At 33.6% G+C, this 18434-nt stretch overlaps 4 protein-coding genes across 4 annotated transcripts; 1 reads left to right on the forward strand and 3 right to left on the reverse strand.

Moving 5' to 3' along the window:
* Nucleotides 1–460: 460 nt before the first annotated feature.
* On the reverse strand, nucleotides 461–1363 carry LOC135139410 (acyl-CoA-binding domain-containing protein 6-like). Its single transcript, XM_064069627.1, has one exon. It carries the CDS (start codon nucleotides 1268–1270, stop codon nucleotides 506–508), a length of 765 nt encoding a protein of 254 aa, XP_063925697.1. The 5' UTR covers nucleotides 1271–1363; the 3' UTR covers nucleotides 461–505.
* Nucleotides 1364–1446: 83 nt separating this feature from the next.
* On the reverse strand, nucleotides 1447–2370 carry LOC135139411 (histone-arginine methyltransferase METTL23). Its single transcript, XM_064069628.1, has 2 exons — nucleotides 2186–2370; nucleotides 1447–2136 (listed from the first exon to the last, which is right to left on the reverse strand). The coding sequence occupies exons 1-2, from the start codon at nucleotides 2288–2290 to the stop codon at nucleotides 1546–1548; spliced, it is 696 nt and encodes a 231-aa protein (XP_063925698.1). The 5' UTR covers nucleotides 2291–2370; the 3' UTR covers nucleotides 1447–1545.
* A 4631-nt stretch (nucleotides 2371–7001) lies between these two features.
* On the forward strand, nucleotides 7002–7646 carry LOC135139324 (small ribosomal subunit protein bS6m). Its single transcript, XM_064069521.1, has 3 exons — nucleotides 7002–7109; nucleotides 7155–7294; nucleotides 7342–7646. The coding sequence occupies exons 1-3, from the start codon at nucleotides 7065–7067 to the stop codon at nucleotides 7598–7600; spliced, it is 444 nt and encodes a 147-aa protein (XP_063925591.1). The 5' UTR covers nucleotides 7002–7064; the 3' UTR covers nucleotides 7601–7646.
* LOC135139323 (NAD-dependent protein deacetylase sirtuin-7) lies at nucleotides 7643–17456 on the reverse strand. The gene is made up of 3 exons (XM_064069520.1): nucleotides 17199–17456; nucleotides 16835–17148; nucleotides 7643–9183 (listed from the first exon to the last, which is right to left on the reverse strand). Exons 1-3 carry the CDS (start codon nucleotides 17349–17351, stop codon nucleotides 7749–7751), a joined length of 1902 nt encoding a protein of 633 aa, XP_063925590.1. The 5' UTR covers nucleotides 17352–17456; the 3' UTR covers nucleotides 7643–7748.
* Nucleotides 17457–18434: the final 978 nt, after the last annotated feature.

Below are 18434 nucleotides of genomic sequence, written 5' to 3' on the forward strand. Positions count from 1 at the left end.
GAGCGCGCTCCGGTCTGTGGGTCAAACAAGTTCTCAGGCGCCAGAATAAAAATTCATTTCTTCCTTATTTGACGAGATATAAGAAAAATAAAAACAGATTGACAATATTTCGGTTCATTCAGATGCCTTTTCGTACAGAACTGAGGTTTAAAATTAAAAAAAAAAAATGAAGCGCCAGTATAAAAATTAATTTCTCATTTGTCGCCCTAGGGGAAAAATAAAGGCAGACTCTGAAAAAATGGTGAGAGTTGCCAATAAAAAAATTTACTTCTCCCTTACTTCATGATTCTTGGAATGGAGAAAATTTTGATTCACAGATGGCTACTATTATTTTAATTATTATTATAATAACTAGCCACCTACTTTATTTTGACGCGTTTAAAATTAAAAAATGTGTACTCTTCGCGTGAAACGTCAGTGGTGAAAATAAACGAACCATAAGCAATAAAAGACCAAAATTCTTTGTGATATATTTAATTAACTAATAACAACCACTACATCCTAACTACGTAAAATTTGCCAACAATTCCTTAACAGCGCCATCGCAAGCCACGGCTTCCGGACTCGACCCGTCATTATCCAAAACATCCCGCCTTGCCCCGCTCTCCAGAAGCACCCTAACGGAATCCAAATGGCCACAACTCGAAGCATAATGTAAGGCAGTTTGTCCATCACAATCCTGAAGATCCACATCAGCTCCACCCTCAATCAAAACCTTCAGAATATCAACGGACCCTCGATCCGCAGCCCAGTGAATCAAACCCAACCCGTCTTCATCGACTTCATTAATAATTTTTTTTCCGTCTGGAGACCCCAAAATATTCGTGACTTGCTCGCGGTCTTCCTCTTTCACGTAATCGACCAGGGTTTTTTCCCCAGTGTGACGCGTGCTTGGGTCATCCTGCAACGTAGACACGGACACCCAGCTCTCCTTCGTGGGTGAAGCGGTGGCGAAATTCGGGTCCAGTTTTTTGATGGTTTCAATATAGATGGTTTTCGCTTCGTTTTGCGGCATGTCTCCCAGTTTGCTCCAGGCTTCCCATTTGGATTTGGCCTTCATGTCGTACCAGCTGGGTTTCGGGGTGGTGCAGGGGCCGTGCGAGCCCTGCTTGTAGTAGCCGTACAGAGTCAACAGAGTTTGATTGTCTAGATTTGGTAGCAAATTTTGTAAGTGATTGGCGGCTTGGTTGAATGTTTCTGTTAAAGAATCGTCTTCGCAGTCGATCCCGAGCTCTTTAAGATCATTAAAACTATCTATAGACGTTGCCATGATTTAGTTGGCGTTAGTAGACGGGAAAACTTTTAAGACGTTTCCTTCTAATTTGTGTGAGTCAGTTTGAATAGCTTTGTCAAACTCGTCTTTGTTGCGATAAAACACGAAACCGTAATTTCGGGACAATCCGGTGTCTTTGTCGAAAACCACGGTAGCGACGGCGACGTTGCCAAACTTGTTGAAGTAGGTTTTGAGTTCTTGGTGGCCGACGGTCCACGGAATGTTTCTCACATACAATTTGTACAAGTTTCTAGCGACATTACCAGCCATACTCAAACCTGACGCGAAATTTCCAACAAGTGTATACTGTGATCCCCAACCAGTTCGTGGATGTCTAAACCCGCTGTCGCCCCTAGATTACTAATATTGTGTACCTGACAGCGCAAGTTCCACTTGGCTAATAAATGCTCGATTGACCAATCAGAGCTGCGCTCCTGATACGTACACAGGAACTTAGCGTTCTGATTACCCTCTAGCAAATACGAAACCGACACAATTATATCCTCGAAGACCGCAGGCTCATAAAAACAGTCGGAACCTAGAATCAAGTCCAACTGACCCGCAAAATCGTGACTGTTCAAAAACAACCCCCACGTCAATCCAATTATGTGGATGTGCTCGTTCACCACCAAATTGTTTAATTGGCAGCTGCGCCGAGTGTGCGCTAGAGACTTCGGGAGAGTGGCGGAGTCGCTCAAAATTACCTTCGCGCCGCACTTGGCTGCCACTATTCCAGGAAGCGCGGTCCCCGAGCCGATTTCCAGAATCCGTTTACCGACCAACTCGTGCCGGTGCTCCCATAAAAACCACGCAAGCACGGGGGCGGAGGGCCACGTGTAGAACGAGTAACTGGGTAGAAGTAGCTGCAAAAATACACAATCTAGAACTGGACTTAGCAAGGGGGCGATGTACCTCAGGAATAATCACTTCTAGTTTTTCTTCCTGAGGTTCTCCTCTCAGGTTATATTTCGACGAAAACACGAATCGTTTTAACTGTTCCTGGGGGCCATCAGACATTTGGGTGAAGCGACTTATGCATTATTTGGACACACACAAGCTGGGTTTAACTGAATAAAAGCGGTTTTGCGGGTTTAACCTCTTACCTCACACGCTGCGATCTGGGGTTTTTTGGTGGATTGACACTAATGACAGACAGTGATGTAATTTCACCAAATCAGAGAACATAGAGAAGCGTCATAGTTTAAATTAAATGACGGCTGAGGCATGGTAGAAGGAGACATGGTATAGGCATACGCATCGGGTGTGACGTCAAGTGGGGTGAAATTAGCGCGAAATTTAAAATACAATTCGTTATCCGACAACTAATTGACGTATTGGACAGAGCCAAAGACTTCAAATATATATAGACTGGCTGTCACCCTAGATTCTATTGTATTTCGTGAAGCAGTTCTGTCAACAGAAATCGCCGCCATTGCTGGTCCCTTTCTGTCAATCCTGACCCAACTTAACCTTTAAACGGAACTATCGTTCTCAGTTTTCGAGTTTTCGTTAATAGAAGTAGGAAAGTCTGTTTGTTGGGTGCTGAGTGTGGCTGTTATTTGTTGTTTTTTTTTTGTTTATTGGACCTAGCTTCTGGTCAATGGTGTCGCGTTTGTTACGACAGTATTTAATAAATTAAGTGAACTTTGAACGAAAATGCCAGTAAGCTGCGGTGTACGGTGGTATCGTAATTCGAAACAAAAAAGTAGTGGTCAAAAAGGTATTTTATTTCATCGGCAACACCTTACTATTCCAAATAAACTTGTTAAGATCGTGTTTTAATAACTTTGAAATTGTTGACATTTTAAATTCGGCGCGATTTTGGGACTAAGCAATATGGCGACTGCCGGCTTCAAGTTTTAGGCCACATAGCCGGTCTATACATATTTAAAGTCTCTGGACAGAGCAATGACAACTCAAGCTGAAATTCCCTAGACTTCCCTAGCGAAGCTGCTCACAAGAGTCACAAGGTCGTTGATGCCACCTAACGTCACAAATGGATGCGCAGACCATTTTTAAATTGGTACATCGGATGCCTATACCATGTCTCCTTCTACCATGGGCTGAGGTTGTGGTTGAGGACTCCTAAATTAAATTTTAGATTTTTCAATCTTTTGATATTTTAATTTTTCAATATTTCTTAATCTTTCGATTTTTCGACTTCCTGGTTTTAGATGTTCTGTTTTTCAATTTTTCGATTTGTTAATTTTTCATTCCTGATTTATCGAGATTTGATTGTTCAGGTTTTCGATTTATCAGTTTTTCAATTTTTTATTTTGGCCTATTTCGGTTTCTCAGTTTTTCCTTTTTTCAATTTTTTCGTTTTTTGATTTTTCCGCTTTTCCAATTTTTCAACTTTTAACTTTCTGTTTATCGATGTCTCTATTTTTTGATTTTTCAACTTCACCACGTTTCGATTTCTCGTTCTTGTGATCTTTCAATCTCTCAATTTTCCAATTTTTCGAATTTTTAAGTTTTTTGATTTCTCGATTTATCGTGATTTGGATTTTTCGATATTTTGATTGTCAATTTCTCGATTTATAAATTGTTCAATTTTTAACTTTTCGGTTTTTCGATTTCTCGATTTTTCGTTCTTCGGTTTTTAAATTTTACATTTTTTCGATTTTCTGATGTTTCATTTTTCGATTTTCAGTTCTTCGATATTTCGATTTTTCAATGTTTCGGTTTTACGATTTTTTAAGGTTTCAATTTTTCGATTATTAGATTTCTCGATTTTTCGAATTTTCTATTATTTTAATTTTTCATTTTTTTCTCACTGTTACTATCATACAGTGTATCGAAAGCAACCACAAAAATTATCACTAAAAATATTTAAAAATTCATACAACATAGAACAGTGATTCTAAAATATTTTCCCGAAAAAAATCCACTGGGTTAATACGATTTCAACAATATTCTTAGTTTAAGACATTTTACTAGTATAAAACACAAATAAAGAATTAATTCTTAGTTAAACAAAATATGTAAAATCATCTAAATATGTACCAAAAGTATTCACTTAGCCGTTTTAAAAGCCGACCAAACATCGAAAATCTAAAACATTAAAAAATCGAAAAATTGAAAAATTAAAAAATCTAAAACTTAAAAATTGAAAAATCTATTTACTTTTTCAGTTTTTCAATTTTTCGATTTTTAAATTTTATATTTTTTAATTTTTCGATTTTTCGATTTCGATTTACTTTTTCGGTTTTTCATTTTTTGGATTTTTTAATTTTAGATTTTCTAATTTTTCAATTTTTGGGCCTTTGACTTTCTGATTATTCTATATTTCGATCCGGTTTTTCGATTTCTCAATTTTTTACCTTTTTGATTTTTCAATATTTCAATTTTTCAACTTTTCGGTTATTCAATTTTTTGAATACAAAAAAAATGGAAAAATTTGAAGCCAAATGGTGAAAAGTCCCAAAATTGAAATATCGAAATCTAAATCAAAACATCGAAAAATTGAAAAATTGAAAAATCCAAAACTCAAAAAATGAAAAATCGATTTACTTTTTCGATTTTTAATTTTTACATTTTTTAGCTTTTCGATTTTCGACTTCGACTTTTTGATTTTTCGAGTTTTCAATTTTCTTACATTTTTCAATTTTTCGAGACTAGAAATTCGGGATTTTTCAACATTTCCATTGGATTTTTCAATTTTTTACCTCTTTGATTTTTGATTATTTCGATTTTTCAACTTTTCTATTTTTCAATTTTTCGAATAAAAAACGGGAAAAATTGAAGTCAAATTGTGAAAAAACCCAAAACTGAAATATCGAAAAATTGAAAAATTAAAAAATCTGAAACGATTTAAATTTACGATTTTTCGATTTTTCAATTTTTTACCTTTTTCATTTTTCAATTTTTCGATTTTTCAATTTTTCGATTAAAAAAATTGAAAAATTGAAGCCAAATAGTGAAAAACTCCAAAACTGAAATATCGAAAATCAGAGCATCAAAAAATCGAAAAATTGAAAAATTAAAAATCTAAAACTCAAAAATTGAAAAACAGATTTACTTTTTCGATTTTTCATTTTTTGGATTTTGTAATTTTTCAATTTTTGGGTCTTTGACTTTCTGATTGTTCTATATTTCGATTCGGTTTTTCGATTTCTCAGTTTTTTACCATTTCGATTTTCCAATATATCAATTTTTCAATTTTTCGATTATTCAATTTTTTGAATAAAGAAAAAATGGAAAAATTGAAGTCAAATAGTGAAAAGTCCCAAAATTGAAACAGCGAAATCTAAAACATCAAAAAATAAAAAAATTGAAAAATTAAAAAATCCAAAACTCAAAAAATGAAAAATCGATTTACTTTTTCATTTTTTACATTTTTTAGCTTTTCGATTTTCGACTTCGACTTTTTGATTTTTCGAGTTTTCAATTTTCTTCTATTTTTCAATTTTCGTGTCTTGAGCTTCGGGGTTTTTCAACATTTCCATTGGATTTTTCAATTTTTTACCTCTTTGATTTTTCATTATTTCGATTTTTCAACTGTTCTATTTTTCAATTATGCGAATAAAAAACGGGAAAAATTGAAGCCAAATTGTGAAAAATCCCAAAACTGAAATATCGAAAAATTGAAAAATTAAAAAATCTGAAACTTCGAAAATTGAAAAACGATTTAAATTTACGATTTTTCGATTTTTCAATTTTTTACCTTTTTGATTTTTAAATATTTCGAATTTTCAATTTTTCGATTAAAAAACTGAAAAATTCAAGCCAAATAGTGAAAAACTCCAAAACTGAAATATCGAAATTCAGAAGCATCAAAAAATCGAAAAATTGAAAAATTAAAAATCTAAAACTGAAAAATTGAAAAACAGATTTACTTTCTGGATTTTTTAATTTTTCAATTTTTGGGCCTTTGACTTTCTGATTGTTCTATATTTCGATTCGGTTTTTCGATTTCTCAATTTTTTACCTTTTTGATTTTTCTATATTTCAATTTTTCAACTTTTTGATTATTCAGTTTTTTGAATAAAAAAAAAATGGAAAAATTGAAGCCAAATAGTGAAAAGTCCCAAAATTGAAATATCGAAATCAAAACATCAAAAAATCGAAAACTTAAAAAATTGAAAAATCCAAAACTCAAAAAATGAAAAATCGATTTACTTTTTCGATTTTCAATTTTTACATTTTTTAGCTTTTCGATTTTCGACTTCGAAAAATTAAAAAATCTAAAACCAAAATTGAAAAATTATAGATTTTTAAGTTTTTCCATTTTTTGACTTCGATTTTTGGATTTTTCGACTTTTGCTTTGGGATTTTTCAATATTTCCATTTTCCAATTTTTCGAATAAAAAAAATTGAAAAATTGAAATAGTGAAAAGTCCCAATATTGAAATATCGATAATCTAAAACATCAAAAAATTGAAAAATTAAAACCTGCAAAATCAATTTACTTTTTCGATTTTTCATTTTTCGCATTTTTAAATTTTATATGTTTTTGATTTTTTAATTTTTCGAAGTTAAAAAATCAAAACTTTTCGATTACTCGATTTTTCAATTGTTACCGATGTTTCAGTTTCGAGATGCCTCAATTTTCCGATTTTTCAATTTTTTGAATAAAAAAGTGCAAAAATTGCAAAATTGTAAAACTATTTGCACTGGCCCTTGGCGGTGGAGGACTCCAATTTCAATAAGGGTGGTTTTGCAAAATCAGTCTGTATGTCGCATCTACATTAATCTATGCTGACACGAGTGACAGCCAGTGATGTAATTTCACCAAATGCACTAACCGCATAACCTCACTTTTTTAAATACAAGCAAAATTAATAGAAAAATGATTACATACGAATTGTTGCTGCTGTTGCGAATTATGCCAAAGGTTTGCGAATATTTTGTTGTTGTTTTTAGTGAGTATTTCTTGTAGAATGAACTGGCTTCGGTGGTCAAAAGATCTGCAAATGCAATTTTCGACAAAGGGGGCTTTCTGCGAAAACTGGAAAACTTGGGGACTAGAGACATGCCTTATAAAACTAGTGCACACGGAATGGTCCATCGTAAAGCTAGGTACGTGTGTAAAACGTGAATGTGTGGATTTTTATGTTGTATTTTAGTTACTTTTTGATGGAATTTAATGCACCTCCTGTGTACATTGATCAGTTATTGGATGAGTATAGTCGAGACGTGGATATTGTAAGACGTCGTATTTATAAGAAAAAGGAGGCGGAGGCGTTTGAATGCACGTTACATGAAGATATGCTTCCCCCACCATACCGAAAGAGTGTCCAAAAGCTTATAGAGGAAGCGCGAAAGTCAGACAAACCTAGGTATAATTACAACACGGGCTTGGACTATTACCCGTTCCAAAAATAAGTCGCAACATTTCTAGTAGTTTGTAAATATAGGAGTAATTGATAAAGTTGGAGTGATTTATTTCGCGCACATTTTACAAATAAACACACAAATAAATAAATAAGTAAAAAAATACAAAAACACATTAATACTGACAAATTGAAATAAATTATTTTCTTTTCCATCTTCGGCTTTTTCGGCAGCCTTTTCCGAACCATCCCGCTTGAATTTTAATTTTTAGTTCCTTTTCGCTGCCTTGCTCTTTTCCGTCGTTCGGTTCGACGTCGTCTTCGTCCGTTGTGTAGTCACAACACACGCAAAGATTGGCCTTCTCTTTCTGTTCCATTTTGCTAAACCTATACCGCGGATTAATAAATACTGATTCAACCTTAGGATAAAACAAGCACGAAACGGAATTATAATATTTATCACAAAAGTCGCACGACGGCTCGAGTTTCGGACTTGTCTTTTCGGCTTTGTCTTCAGAAATGGCAAAATCGGGGGCAGGATTGATAATACTGTGCAAGCCCGAGTACAAAAAACTCGTCTGGTACGGATAATAAATGAAATCTGAGTAGGACCCCAAGATCTGACACTGCATGAGATTAGTGCTCAGACTATCGTAATTTAGAAGCGAGTAGCTCGAAGTCACGACGAACTTACTAGTTGGCGTGTGTTGTACGATCGAATTATCACGAACACGGTCGTTCAGGATTTCGTCTATCGAGAACGGGTAGCTGGCGGGTTCTTTCGCCGGAAGACTGGTTGGCGCAGTTTCAGAATGACTTGGTGACGATTTATTGCTACTACTACTATCACAGAACTCTGATTTTATCGAATTACTCGAACTGAGATCATTATCACGATTGGACTGACAGTCTTTAAAATCACTTTGTACTGTAAATTCTTTTTTAATCTCATCGTCGACCTTGAGCCAGGGCTGGGTCGTGGTGTGCAGCTCAGCCTCGCACAGCAGGGTCCCGTGGGCGAAAATGGGGTCTTTCAGCTTGTCGTAAGGGGGCACGGGGATGTCGAGCAGGTTCATGACGGCCTCCATGACTTGGTCGCACTTACCGTGGATTTTGACGTTGGCGACGTCGTCCTTGGGCGTCCACTGTAAATTGACTATGTACAAATTCGGCCTTTTCTTTGCGGGTTTGTCCATTCGCCACAACCACGGGTACTTTTTCAGGACTTTCAAGCTGGACCCGAGGCAGATTATGGTTGTGGCTGTTTCGGCGTTTTTGCAAGCGCCGGACCAGTTCAGGGGCCACTGGAGGCTCCCGCGTTCCCCGAAATGGACTATGGTGTCGACTAAGGGGTCGTTACAGATGTAACACTTTCGTGATGTTTTGTGGGAATACCGGGCGGTGTTTTCGGTTACGTCGAACAACCGCCAGTATTCTTTGTGAGGCTTACAGTTTTTACATACTTCTACGTACATGTTACCGTGGAGTTCCGATAAAGCTGTTCGTGGTAAACCGGAGCGAAGATGGAGCCCATCACAGTTTTGAGACACAACATATTTGAGAATTTTCTTTTTGTACAGTTCGGACAGTGCCATGTGCGTGTATGTGGGCTGGGCTAGCGATAAGTCATGGGCTCTGGAACAAAGTTCTTAGTAATTATACGTTATGTGATTCGCTACACAAATGATAAAAATGTTCTATTTGACAGTATGAAGCTCAGGACAGGTCAGATCAGATAAGTCAGGTTCTATTCAACAGAAGGAAGTCCACAAGTAATCTCTGCACTTGTGAAAGCACAGTAATGGTTTTTGAAAACTATTTGATATTCGTAAACATTAATGTACTAATTTCAAAAATTATGTTGGCAACATCAACGTGTTCCTGTTCAGTTTGATAATCACGGCATACCCTTATTGACATTGGAGTCCTCAACCGCCAAAGGCCAGCGCCAAATTTAAATGGTCGATGTCAATAAAAAAAAACTTGTTTCACTGCGACTCGTCGCCTGAGAACTTGTTTGTTCTACATACCAGAGCGCGCTCAAGCCAATGTCGACTCTAAGCGTTCAGAAGCGATTTGGTTGGTTTGGACTGTAATTTCTGCGGGAAATAGTTGTTTGGTCGGTTTTTATAACGACTAAGTGAATATTTTTGGTACATATTCAGATGATTTTACATATTTTGTTTAACTAGGAATTAATTCTTTATTTGTGTTTTATACTAGCAAAACGTCTTAAACTAAGAATACATATTGTTGAAATCGAGTTAACCCAATGGATTTTTTTCGGGAAAATGTTTTGGAAACACTGTGTTCTATTTTGTATGAATTTTTGAATGTTTTTAGTGATAGTTTTTGTGGTTGTTTTCGATACACTGTATGATATTAACAATGAGAAAAAAAAAAAGAAAAACAAAAATAATAGAAAATTTGAAAAATCGAGAAATGTAATAATCGAAAAATCGAAACTTTAAAAAATCGTAAAACCGAAACATTGAAAAGTTAAAAATCGAACAATTTATAAATCTCGATAAATCGATAAATCGAGAAATCAAAAAACTTAAAAATTCGAAAAATTGAAAAATTGTGAGATTGACAGACAAAAAGTTAAAAGTTGAAAAATTGGAAAAGCGGAAAAATCAAAAAACTGGAAAAAATGAGAAACCGAAATAAGCCAAAATAAAAAATTGAAAAACTTATAAATCGAAAACCTGAACGATCAAATCTCGATAAATCGGGAATGAAAAATTAACAAATTGAAAAATTGAAAAACAAAACAGCTAAAACCAGGAAGTCGAAAAATCGAAAGATTAAGAAATATTGAAAAATCAAAATATCAAAAGATTGAAAAATCTAAAATTTAAAAATCCAAAAATTGAAAAATCGAAAAAGTAAAAAGGTAGACACATCGAAAAATCCAGAAGTCAAAAATAGAAAAGCCGAAGAATTGAAATATTGAAAAATCCTAAAACTGAAATATCTAAAAACTGAAAAATCGAAAAATCAAAAAAGTGAAGTCGAAAAATAGAAATCTTGGAAAATCGAAAAATTGAAAAATCAAAAACCTGAAAAATGAAAAAATTAAAGAATTGAAGAACAGGAAAATCGAAACACTCGAAGGTCAAGAAATGGAAAAAAAAAACATCAATTAATTGAAAAATCGAAAAATTGAGAGTTTATAAAAGTCAAATTTGAAAAATTAAAAAATCGAAAATTCAAAAGATTAAGAAATCGAAACATTTGGAAAATTCGAAAACTTGAAAAATTGAAATATCGAAGACCTGAAATGAAAAATCGAGAAATCGAAAAATCTAAAATTTAAAATATTAAAAAATCTAAAATTTAAAAATCGAAAAAGTAAAAAAATCGACACATCGAAAAATCCACGGGTCAAAAATCGAAAAGTCGAAGAATCGAAAGATTGAAAAATCCCAAAACTGAAATTATCGAAAAACTGAAAAATGGAAAACCTGAAAAATCCGAAAACTGAAATATCCAAAAAGTGAAGTCGACAAATTGAAACCTTAAAAAAATTAAAAAATAAAAAATCAAAAACCTGAAAAATCAAAAAATTAAAAAATTGAAGAACAGGAATATCGAAACCCTCGAAAGTCAAGAAATGGGAAAATCAAAACATGGATTAATTGAAAAATCGAAAAATTGAGTTTATAAATTTCCTCAATTTTCCAATTCTTCAGTTTCTCAATTTTTAATTTTTAATTTTCCAATTTTTCATTTCCTCAATTCTTTTAGTTTTCGCTTGCATAATTTTTCATTTTTTCAATTTTTTGACCTTTCCATTTTTCTTTCCGTCAGTTCTTCGATTTTTTGGTTTTTCGACTTATTAGTTTTCCGTTTTTCAATTTTCCCTTTCTTCTGTTATTCGTTTTCGATTTTTAAATTTGTATTTTTTGTATTATCAAGTGTTCGATTTGCAGTTTTTCGAACTGACAATTTTCCGATTTTACGGTTTTTCGATTTTTCGTTTCTTCAATTCTCGATTCGCACTTTTTCGCTGCTTCAATTTTCCGATTATATATTGTTCAATTTTTCATTCACTTTCGCGATTTTCTGAATTTCTTTGATTTTTTTAATTTTCTGTATTTTGATTTTTTTTTAATTTTTTGGATTTTCTGTATTCTGTAGTTTGTTGGGTTTTTTGTTTGGTCTTTCTAGATTTTGTGGACCTTTTGGATATTCTGGATTTTCTGAATTTTTTGTTTTTTTTTTATTTTTGGGCTTTCTCGTCTTTCTGAATTTTCAGGACTTTCTGGACTTCTGGAATGTCTGGATATTCTGGATTTCTGGATTTCTTTGGAGTTTTGGATTTTCTCGATTTTCTTGATTTCCTAGACTTTCTGGATATTCTGGATTTTCCGAACTTTTTGTTTTTTTTACATTTTGGACTTTCTCGACATTCTGGATTTTCCGGACTTTTTGGACCTTCTAAGCTTTCTGGATTTCCTGATTTTCTGGGACTTTCTGGACTTCCTGGAGTTTCTATATTTTCTGGATTTTTGGAATCTTTTGGATTTTCTAGATTTTCCTGATTTTCTAGACTTTCCAGATTTTCTGGATTTTCCTGATTTTCTAGACTTTCCAGATTTTCTGGATTTTCTGGAATTATTGGATTTTCTGGAACTTTGGAACTTTCGAATTTTTTGGATTTTCTGAATTTTCTGATTTTCTGTTCTGATGTTTTAAGTTTTATGTAATACTGATTTCTTTACAAGATATTGAACAATTTTTTGACCTTTCCATTTTTCTTTTCGTCAGTTCTTCGATTTTTTGGTTTTTCGACTCATTAGTTTTCCGTTTTTCAATTTTTCCTTTCTCCTGTTATTCGTTTTCGATTTTTAAATTTGTATTTTTTGTATTTCCAAGTGTTCGGTTTGCAGTTCTTCGAACTTACAATTTTCCGATTTTACGGTTTTTCGATTTTTCAATTTTTTGTTTCTTCAATTTTCGATTCGCACTTTTTCGCTGCTTCAATTTTCCGATTTTCCGATTATATAATTTTTCAATTTTTCATTCACTTTCGCGATTTTCTGAATTTCTTGGATTTTTTGGATTTTCTGGATTTTGATTTTTTTTTAATTTTTTGGATTTTCTGTAGTTTGTTGGGTTTTTTACTATTTGGACTTTTTCGATTTTCTAGATTTTCTGGACCTTTTGGATATTCTGGATTTTCTGAATTTAAAGTTTTTTTTTATTTTTGGACTTTCTCGTCTTTCTGGATTTGATGGATTTTCTGGACTTTCTGGACTTCTGGAATTTCTGGATATTCTAGATTTTCTAAATTTCTCTGGGTTTTCTTGGATTTTTTGGACTTTCTCGATTTTCTGGATTTCTCAGACTTTTTGAATATCCTGAATTTTCTGAATTTTTTGTTTTTTTTTATTTCTTGGACTTTCTCGACATTCTGGATTTCTGGATTTTCTATATTTTCTGGATTTCTGGAATTTTTTGAATCTCCTGGATTTTTTGGACTTTCCTGATTTTCTGGACTTTCTAGATTGTCTGGATTTTCTGGAATTTTTTGATTTTCCGAATTTTCTGAATTTTCCTGATTTTCTGTATTTTCTGGACTTTTTTGTTTTTTGCATTTTTTAGACTTTTTGGATTTCCCAGATTTTCCGGATTTTCTAGACTTTCAAGACTTCTGGATTTTTTGAACTTTTTTGATTTTCTGGATTTTTTGGACTTTTTTGATATTCTGGAGTTTCTCGAATTTTTTGTTTTTTTTAATTTTTCGATTTTCTGGATTTTCCGTATTTTTTGGACTTTCTGAATTTCTAGACTTTTGGACTTTCTGGATTTTGTACATTTTCAGGATTTTATGGATTTATTGGATTTACCGGATTTTCTGGATTTTCCTGATTTTCTAAACTTTATAGATTTTCTGGATTTTTTGGAATATTTGTATTTTCTGGAACTTTCGAATTTTTTTAATTTTCCGGATTCTCCTGATTTTCTGGACTTTCTGAAGTTTCTGGAATATCTGGATTTTCTGGATTTTTTTGTTTTTTGGATTTTTTGAACTTTCTCGTTTTTCTGGACTTTTTATTTTTTGGACTTTCTTGACTTTCTGGATTTTCCGGATTTTTTTACTGTCTGGACTTTCTGGTCATCTGAATTTTCTGGACTTTCTGGACTTCCGGAATTTCTAGATTTTCTAGATTTTTTGGGTTTTTTTGATTTTTGGACATTCTCGATTTTCTGGATTTTTCGGATTTTTTGAACTGTCTGGACTTTCGGGACATTTGAATTTTCTGGACTTTCTGGACTTCTGGAATGTCTAGATTTTCTGGATTTTTTTTTACTTTTTGGACATTCTCGATTTTCTGGATTTTCTTGACTTTTTGGATATTCTGGATTTTTTGAATTTTTTGGTTTTTTATTCTTTAGACTTTCTCGACTTTCTGGACTTCTACACTTTCTGGATTTTCTATATTTTCGGGATTTTTGGAATCTTTTGGATTTTCTTGATTTTCTTGATTTTCGAGATTTTGTGGATTTTCTGGAATTTTTGGATTTTCTGGAACTTTCGAATTTTTTGGATTTTCTGATTTTCCTGATTTTCTGTTCTGATGTTTTAAGTTTTATGTTATGAAAAGAAGTCTACACATATTAAAACAACAAGGCAAAATGTAACCCCGCCCATCCGCCCTATCTCAATTGTGATGATTTTTTTTATTTGCCGTGAACCAAGGAGGCGGAGCTTAACAGCAAAATACTGATTTCCTTACAAGAAATTAAAAACATGTTTTTGAGTATCGTGTTGTTCACAGAAAACTATGTATATTAAGAAAAAAAAGAGAAAATATAATCCCCACCCACCCACCCTATCTCAATTGTGATGATTTTTTTATTCTTAGAAACTTAAAACACGTTTAAAATGGTAACGTATGCCAACGAATGAAAACTTCATTACTATTCGGATCAGGGCAAATATGGGTGGGGATTAATCTTTGGCTCAATTTTTTTCTTAATATACATAGTATTCTTTGAATAACACGATACCCAAAACATGTTTTTAATTTTTTGTAAAGAAATAAGTATTGTGCAGTTAAGCTCCGCCCCCTTGGTTCACAGCGAATAATAGCCCCGCCCACCCGTCCTCTATTTTCTTAGAGAATATGTTATTTGCCAAATTTAGTCTTATTTTAGCAAATACCAGGCCCGCCCACCCGCCCTCTGTTTTTTAAAGGCCATGTGATTTGCCAAAATTCGTCTTATCGTAGCAAGTACTAACAAAATCGAAAAATTACAACATCGAAAAATTTAGATAATTTAGTAAAAATTAAATTATATTAAAAAATTGTAATCCTAGATTTTATTTTGTATCACTATAAAATCCAACTTCCGTTCTTCAGAGCTAATAAGAATAAACTGTCAGAACGGAATAGGGGTGGGTGGGCGGGGCCACTTTTACTTTGTATTAAATCTTGGATTCTACAACTTGTAAAATAAGTCAACGAAGTAGAGAAAAAAGATGGGCAGGGCTAAGTTCAGCTTTTTTATAAAGAGTCTTGTGAGCAAGCAGTAGCCCCGCCCCCTCTTCATTTCAATAGCTACTTTTAATAATATTCAGTCTTATCTTAGCAAGTACTAGCTATACAACACGACACTGAAAAACATGTTTTTTATTTCTCGTAGAGATATAAGGATTTTGTAGTTAAGCTCCGCCTTCTTGGCTTTTTGTTTCAATATGTGTATATATGTGGATTTACTTTCAAAAATGTACTATTTTGAGCATATTTTAATTTTCTTGTTGTGAAAAGATGGCTATGTATATTAAGAAAAAAAAGGCAAAATATAAGCCCCGCCCACCCGCCCCAACTCTATTCCGATGATTTTTTTTTATTCGTCGTAAGCCGAGGGGAGCTTAATTGCAAAATCGACATTTTCCTACAAAAATTTGCCATAAAAAGAACAGCCAACTTAGAGTTCCATTTTGTTGACGATTAGAAACAGTTCAAGGCCATATTTTGAATTTTGTATATTTCAATATAGTTCGCAGTTTTATTTATAGTACTTTTTTAATTGTTTCATCAATTAATGTTAATAATATTATTGTTATATTAATAATAAAAATATGTAAGAGATCAGATTAGATGTACATATGGTATTAAAAGAAACGTTGGCAGAACGAGAAGTTATCCAAAAAATTTGTTCAACAAAGATTTCTTTTAGAAAATAAATTTGTTAGAAATAAAAAATGTTGAAAATAAAAATTTTTTTAGTTATTCGCAATGCAAGACAACTAAACATATTTTTCTATTTTAAAAAATATTTTACTAAATCAAATAAATACATATATGCAACCAACAATACATGTCATCATGAGGAAACAGTCTATGAACGAATTTTTTAAAGTTTTCGTTCTAGCACCTACATCATTTTTTGAAAGTATTCATATTGGCACTTTTTTCATACAATTTTCATTTTTTTTTTCTAAAAATGATTACGTCCTCGGTACCAACAAATTCTGTCGCCAAAGTGTCATATGATCGAAAAAGAAAAACACCTCTAGTAGGCCGTGCAATTTATTTTTAAAATATCGATTTTGGTATTACAACTATTTGACCATAACTGTCAAACTAAACAATGACTACTACAAGAGCTTTCGTATTTTATGCTCATTTTTAATAGAAAGAAATCAATGACTAAATGACAGTTGTCAAGGAAAATTGCCCAAGTTGAGGGATTTTACATTTACACAGTTGGCACCAATGGCGTCCTAAATTTCATCCATTTTATAAATTTAAACTCAGAGCAACGCCAACTCGACGCTTGCTCCACGATCATGCGCCTCCTGTGCACAACTTTTCTGGGTGTATAAATAACCTCTGTGCACAACTTTTCTGTGTGTATTGCGTATTATCAATTCCGTGTGTACTTTTTACACGTGCGAGTTGCACACGACACCGTTATTTACCGCGAATTAAGGCAGCTTTTATTAGCAGTTTGACGCATAACCGAGAAAATTTCGTCGTAGACAACTAAAAAAAACACTTTAATAACCACAAATCCACGAAATTTTCGCCAAAAAACCAGAAACCAAAAGTTATTGTTATGCATTTTGCTTTTTTATCACAATGAAGAACAGTTGTCAAAGTCCAGGATTGAGGTTATGTCATGGCACACGGTCCATTTAAAAGACCTTGATTTGCGCCACTCAGCACTCTTAAACAATGATAATGAAAATATAGACACACACGTGCCTCCACTTAGCGACGCTGGCTATATTCAGCCCATGACGGGTTTCGCCCACTTAAGGACTCACCCGATATCTTTCCCTTGCTGGAGCCTGGTCCAGATCCCGTTTGGTCCTCTATAGTCTGGAATTTTAGCCGCCGTGCTTATCCCCGCCCCCGTGTACACCACCAGATGCTGTGCCTGCGCTATCGCTTGCGCCAGAATGAGGCACTTCTGCCTGAGCACGTCCGGGGGCTCCTCGAACTCCTCCTGTCTCCGCTTGGCTTCGTCCCGTTTGCGCCACCGCAGCTGCACTTCTTCGACGGCTTCAGAGCATTCATTCAGTACCTGAGCTTCTTCAAATGTTCGATCAGTCTCGGATTTCTGGAGGATTACAGACACCTGCAGAAACACGTTATAGCGGTTATTGGGGGGTTTCGGGGTGGCCGGACCTTTTTTAGTGATGCGTTTCTTTCATCTTTGGCACAAAACTTCTTGGATTGCACTGTTTGCCTTCGAGGAAATCTACAACGTTTCATCATTCGGTCTTCCACGTCCATACTAACGCTGTCTAGGGACTCGTCGAGATTTAGCTCGGTTTCCATTGTCGGTTCCTTGTGTGTTAATGTTGTTGTGGACTTATTTTGGATAAACAAACGGCCATCCTCATGCACCTGTTTTACCGTTATCTGGTTGGCAGCGCGGAGTTTTACTACGTTTTTTTGACAGTTGCGCAATTGGCGGTTCTGATGGCGTGAAAGTAGGGCGCGGGTTTTGACGTGAACAAAGGGAATTCATCAGTTTTTTTCTTGTAAGGGGTACAAATTCACAAATTCAGTTTTTTGCTTAATAAAGTAAGAGATTTGAGTGGTGATCAACAAAAAATGGGTCCATTTTCTAGTATTTTTTATAAAGGGGCCGCAACAAGAAAGCGGCGGTGTTTAAAGTGTTGCCTATATTAAGTTATGTCAATGTTGTGAAACAGCAGAAAAGTGGAACGTTTATTATACGTTGGACGTATCCACCAATTACACCACGGTCCATAGGTTCTCATATGTTTACTTTACGTTATTTTTTAGTATTAGGTCATTAAGATCCACACTAATAAGAGTGAATTCTTGGCAACACATATCACACTTCAAAATTAATTTTATTTCCATTTATTTTACTTTAATGACATTAATTTTCGTAATTAATTGATTCTTGACAATAATAATTTACGAAAATAGGTACAATTAAGACAGTTAAATTATTCTAAAACGATATTGTTATTCACTTAACGCAAAAAAACTAAGCAAATAAAATTCAAAGAGAAATCAGTTTGAAATAAATCTTACAAAATGTTTATTAAAAACTGTGTACTAAAATGTTATATTTGGATATCTACGGTAAAAAAATCAAGGCGCATTCCTTAACGACAAATATATACAAGAGTATATTGTTTTATAAAATTGCTATTACAATTTCTCCATTATACAATTTTTATTTTTTTTTTGTTTTTAAATTTTCGATTTTTCACTTTTTCCATTTTGCCATTTTTCTTTTCTCATTTATTCCATTTTTCGTTTCTTGATTTTTTGATTTTTCAGTTTTTCATTTCTTCACTTTTTCGAATTTTAATTTTCCGTGTTTTCAATTTTTGGGTGTTTCGGTTGACAATTTTTCGATCTTGCAGTTTTTCCTTCTTC

This window comes from Zophobas morio, unplaced genomic scaffold (assembly GCF_036711695.1).
Source record: "Zophobas morio isolate AGI-343-1 ecotype UQ-CSIRO unplaced genomic scaffold, CSIRO_AGI_Zmor_V1 ptg000031l, whole genome shotgun sequence".
NCBI lineage: Eukaryota > Metazoa > Arthropoda > Insecta > Coleoptera > Tenebrionidae > Zophobas > Zophobas morio.

What these genes read in the sequence shown, in the direction of transcription:
- LOC135139410 (XM_064069627.1), bottom strand. Translation starts at nt 1,270, where the DNA reads ATGGCAACGTCTATAGATAGTTTTAATGATCTTAAAGAGCTCGGGATC.
- LOC135139411 (XM_064069628.1), bottom strand. Translation starts at nt 2,290, where the DNA reads ATGTCTGATGGCCCCCAGGAACAGTTAAAACGATTCGTGTTTTCGTCG. An exon ending in TAGAAGTGATTATTCCTGAG is followed by an intron (nt 2,137 to 2,185) that starts GTACATCGCCCC and finishes GTATTTTTGCAG; the next exon opens with CTACTTCTACCCAGTTACTC.
- LOC135139324 (XM_064069521.1), top strand. Translation starts at nt 7,065, where the DNA reads ATGATTACATACGAATTGTTGCTGCTGTTGCGAATTATGCCAAAG. An exon ending in TGTTGCGAATTATGCCAAAG is followed by an intron (nt 7,110 to 7,154) that starts GTTTGCGAATAT and finishes TATTTCTTGTAG; the next exon opens with AATGAACTGGCTTCGGTGGT. An exon ending in ATGGTCCATCGTAAAGCTAG is followed by an intron (nt 7,295 to 7,341) that starts GTACGTGTGTAA and finishes GTTGTATTTTAG; the next exon opens with TTACTTTTTGATGGAATTTA.
- LOC135139323 (XM_064069520.1), bottom strand. Translation starts at nt 17,351, where the DNA reads ATGGAAACCGAGCTAAATCTCGACGAGTCCCTAGACAGCGTTAGTATG. An exon ending in GAAACGCATCACTAAAAAAG is followed by an intron (nt 17,149 to 17,198) that starts GTCCGGCCACCC and finishes GTGTTTCTGCAG; the next exon opens with GTGTCTGTAATCCTCCAGAA. An exon ending in CAGCAAGGGAAAGATATCGG is followed by an intron (nt 9,184 to 16,834) that starts GTGAGTCCTTAA and finishes ACTTTGTTCCAG; the next exon opens with AGCCCATGACTTATCGCTAG.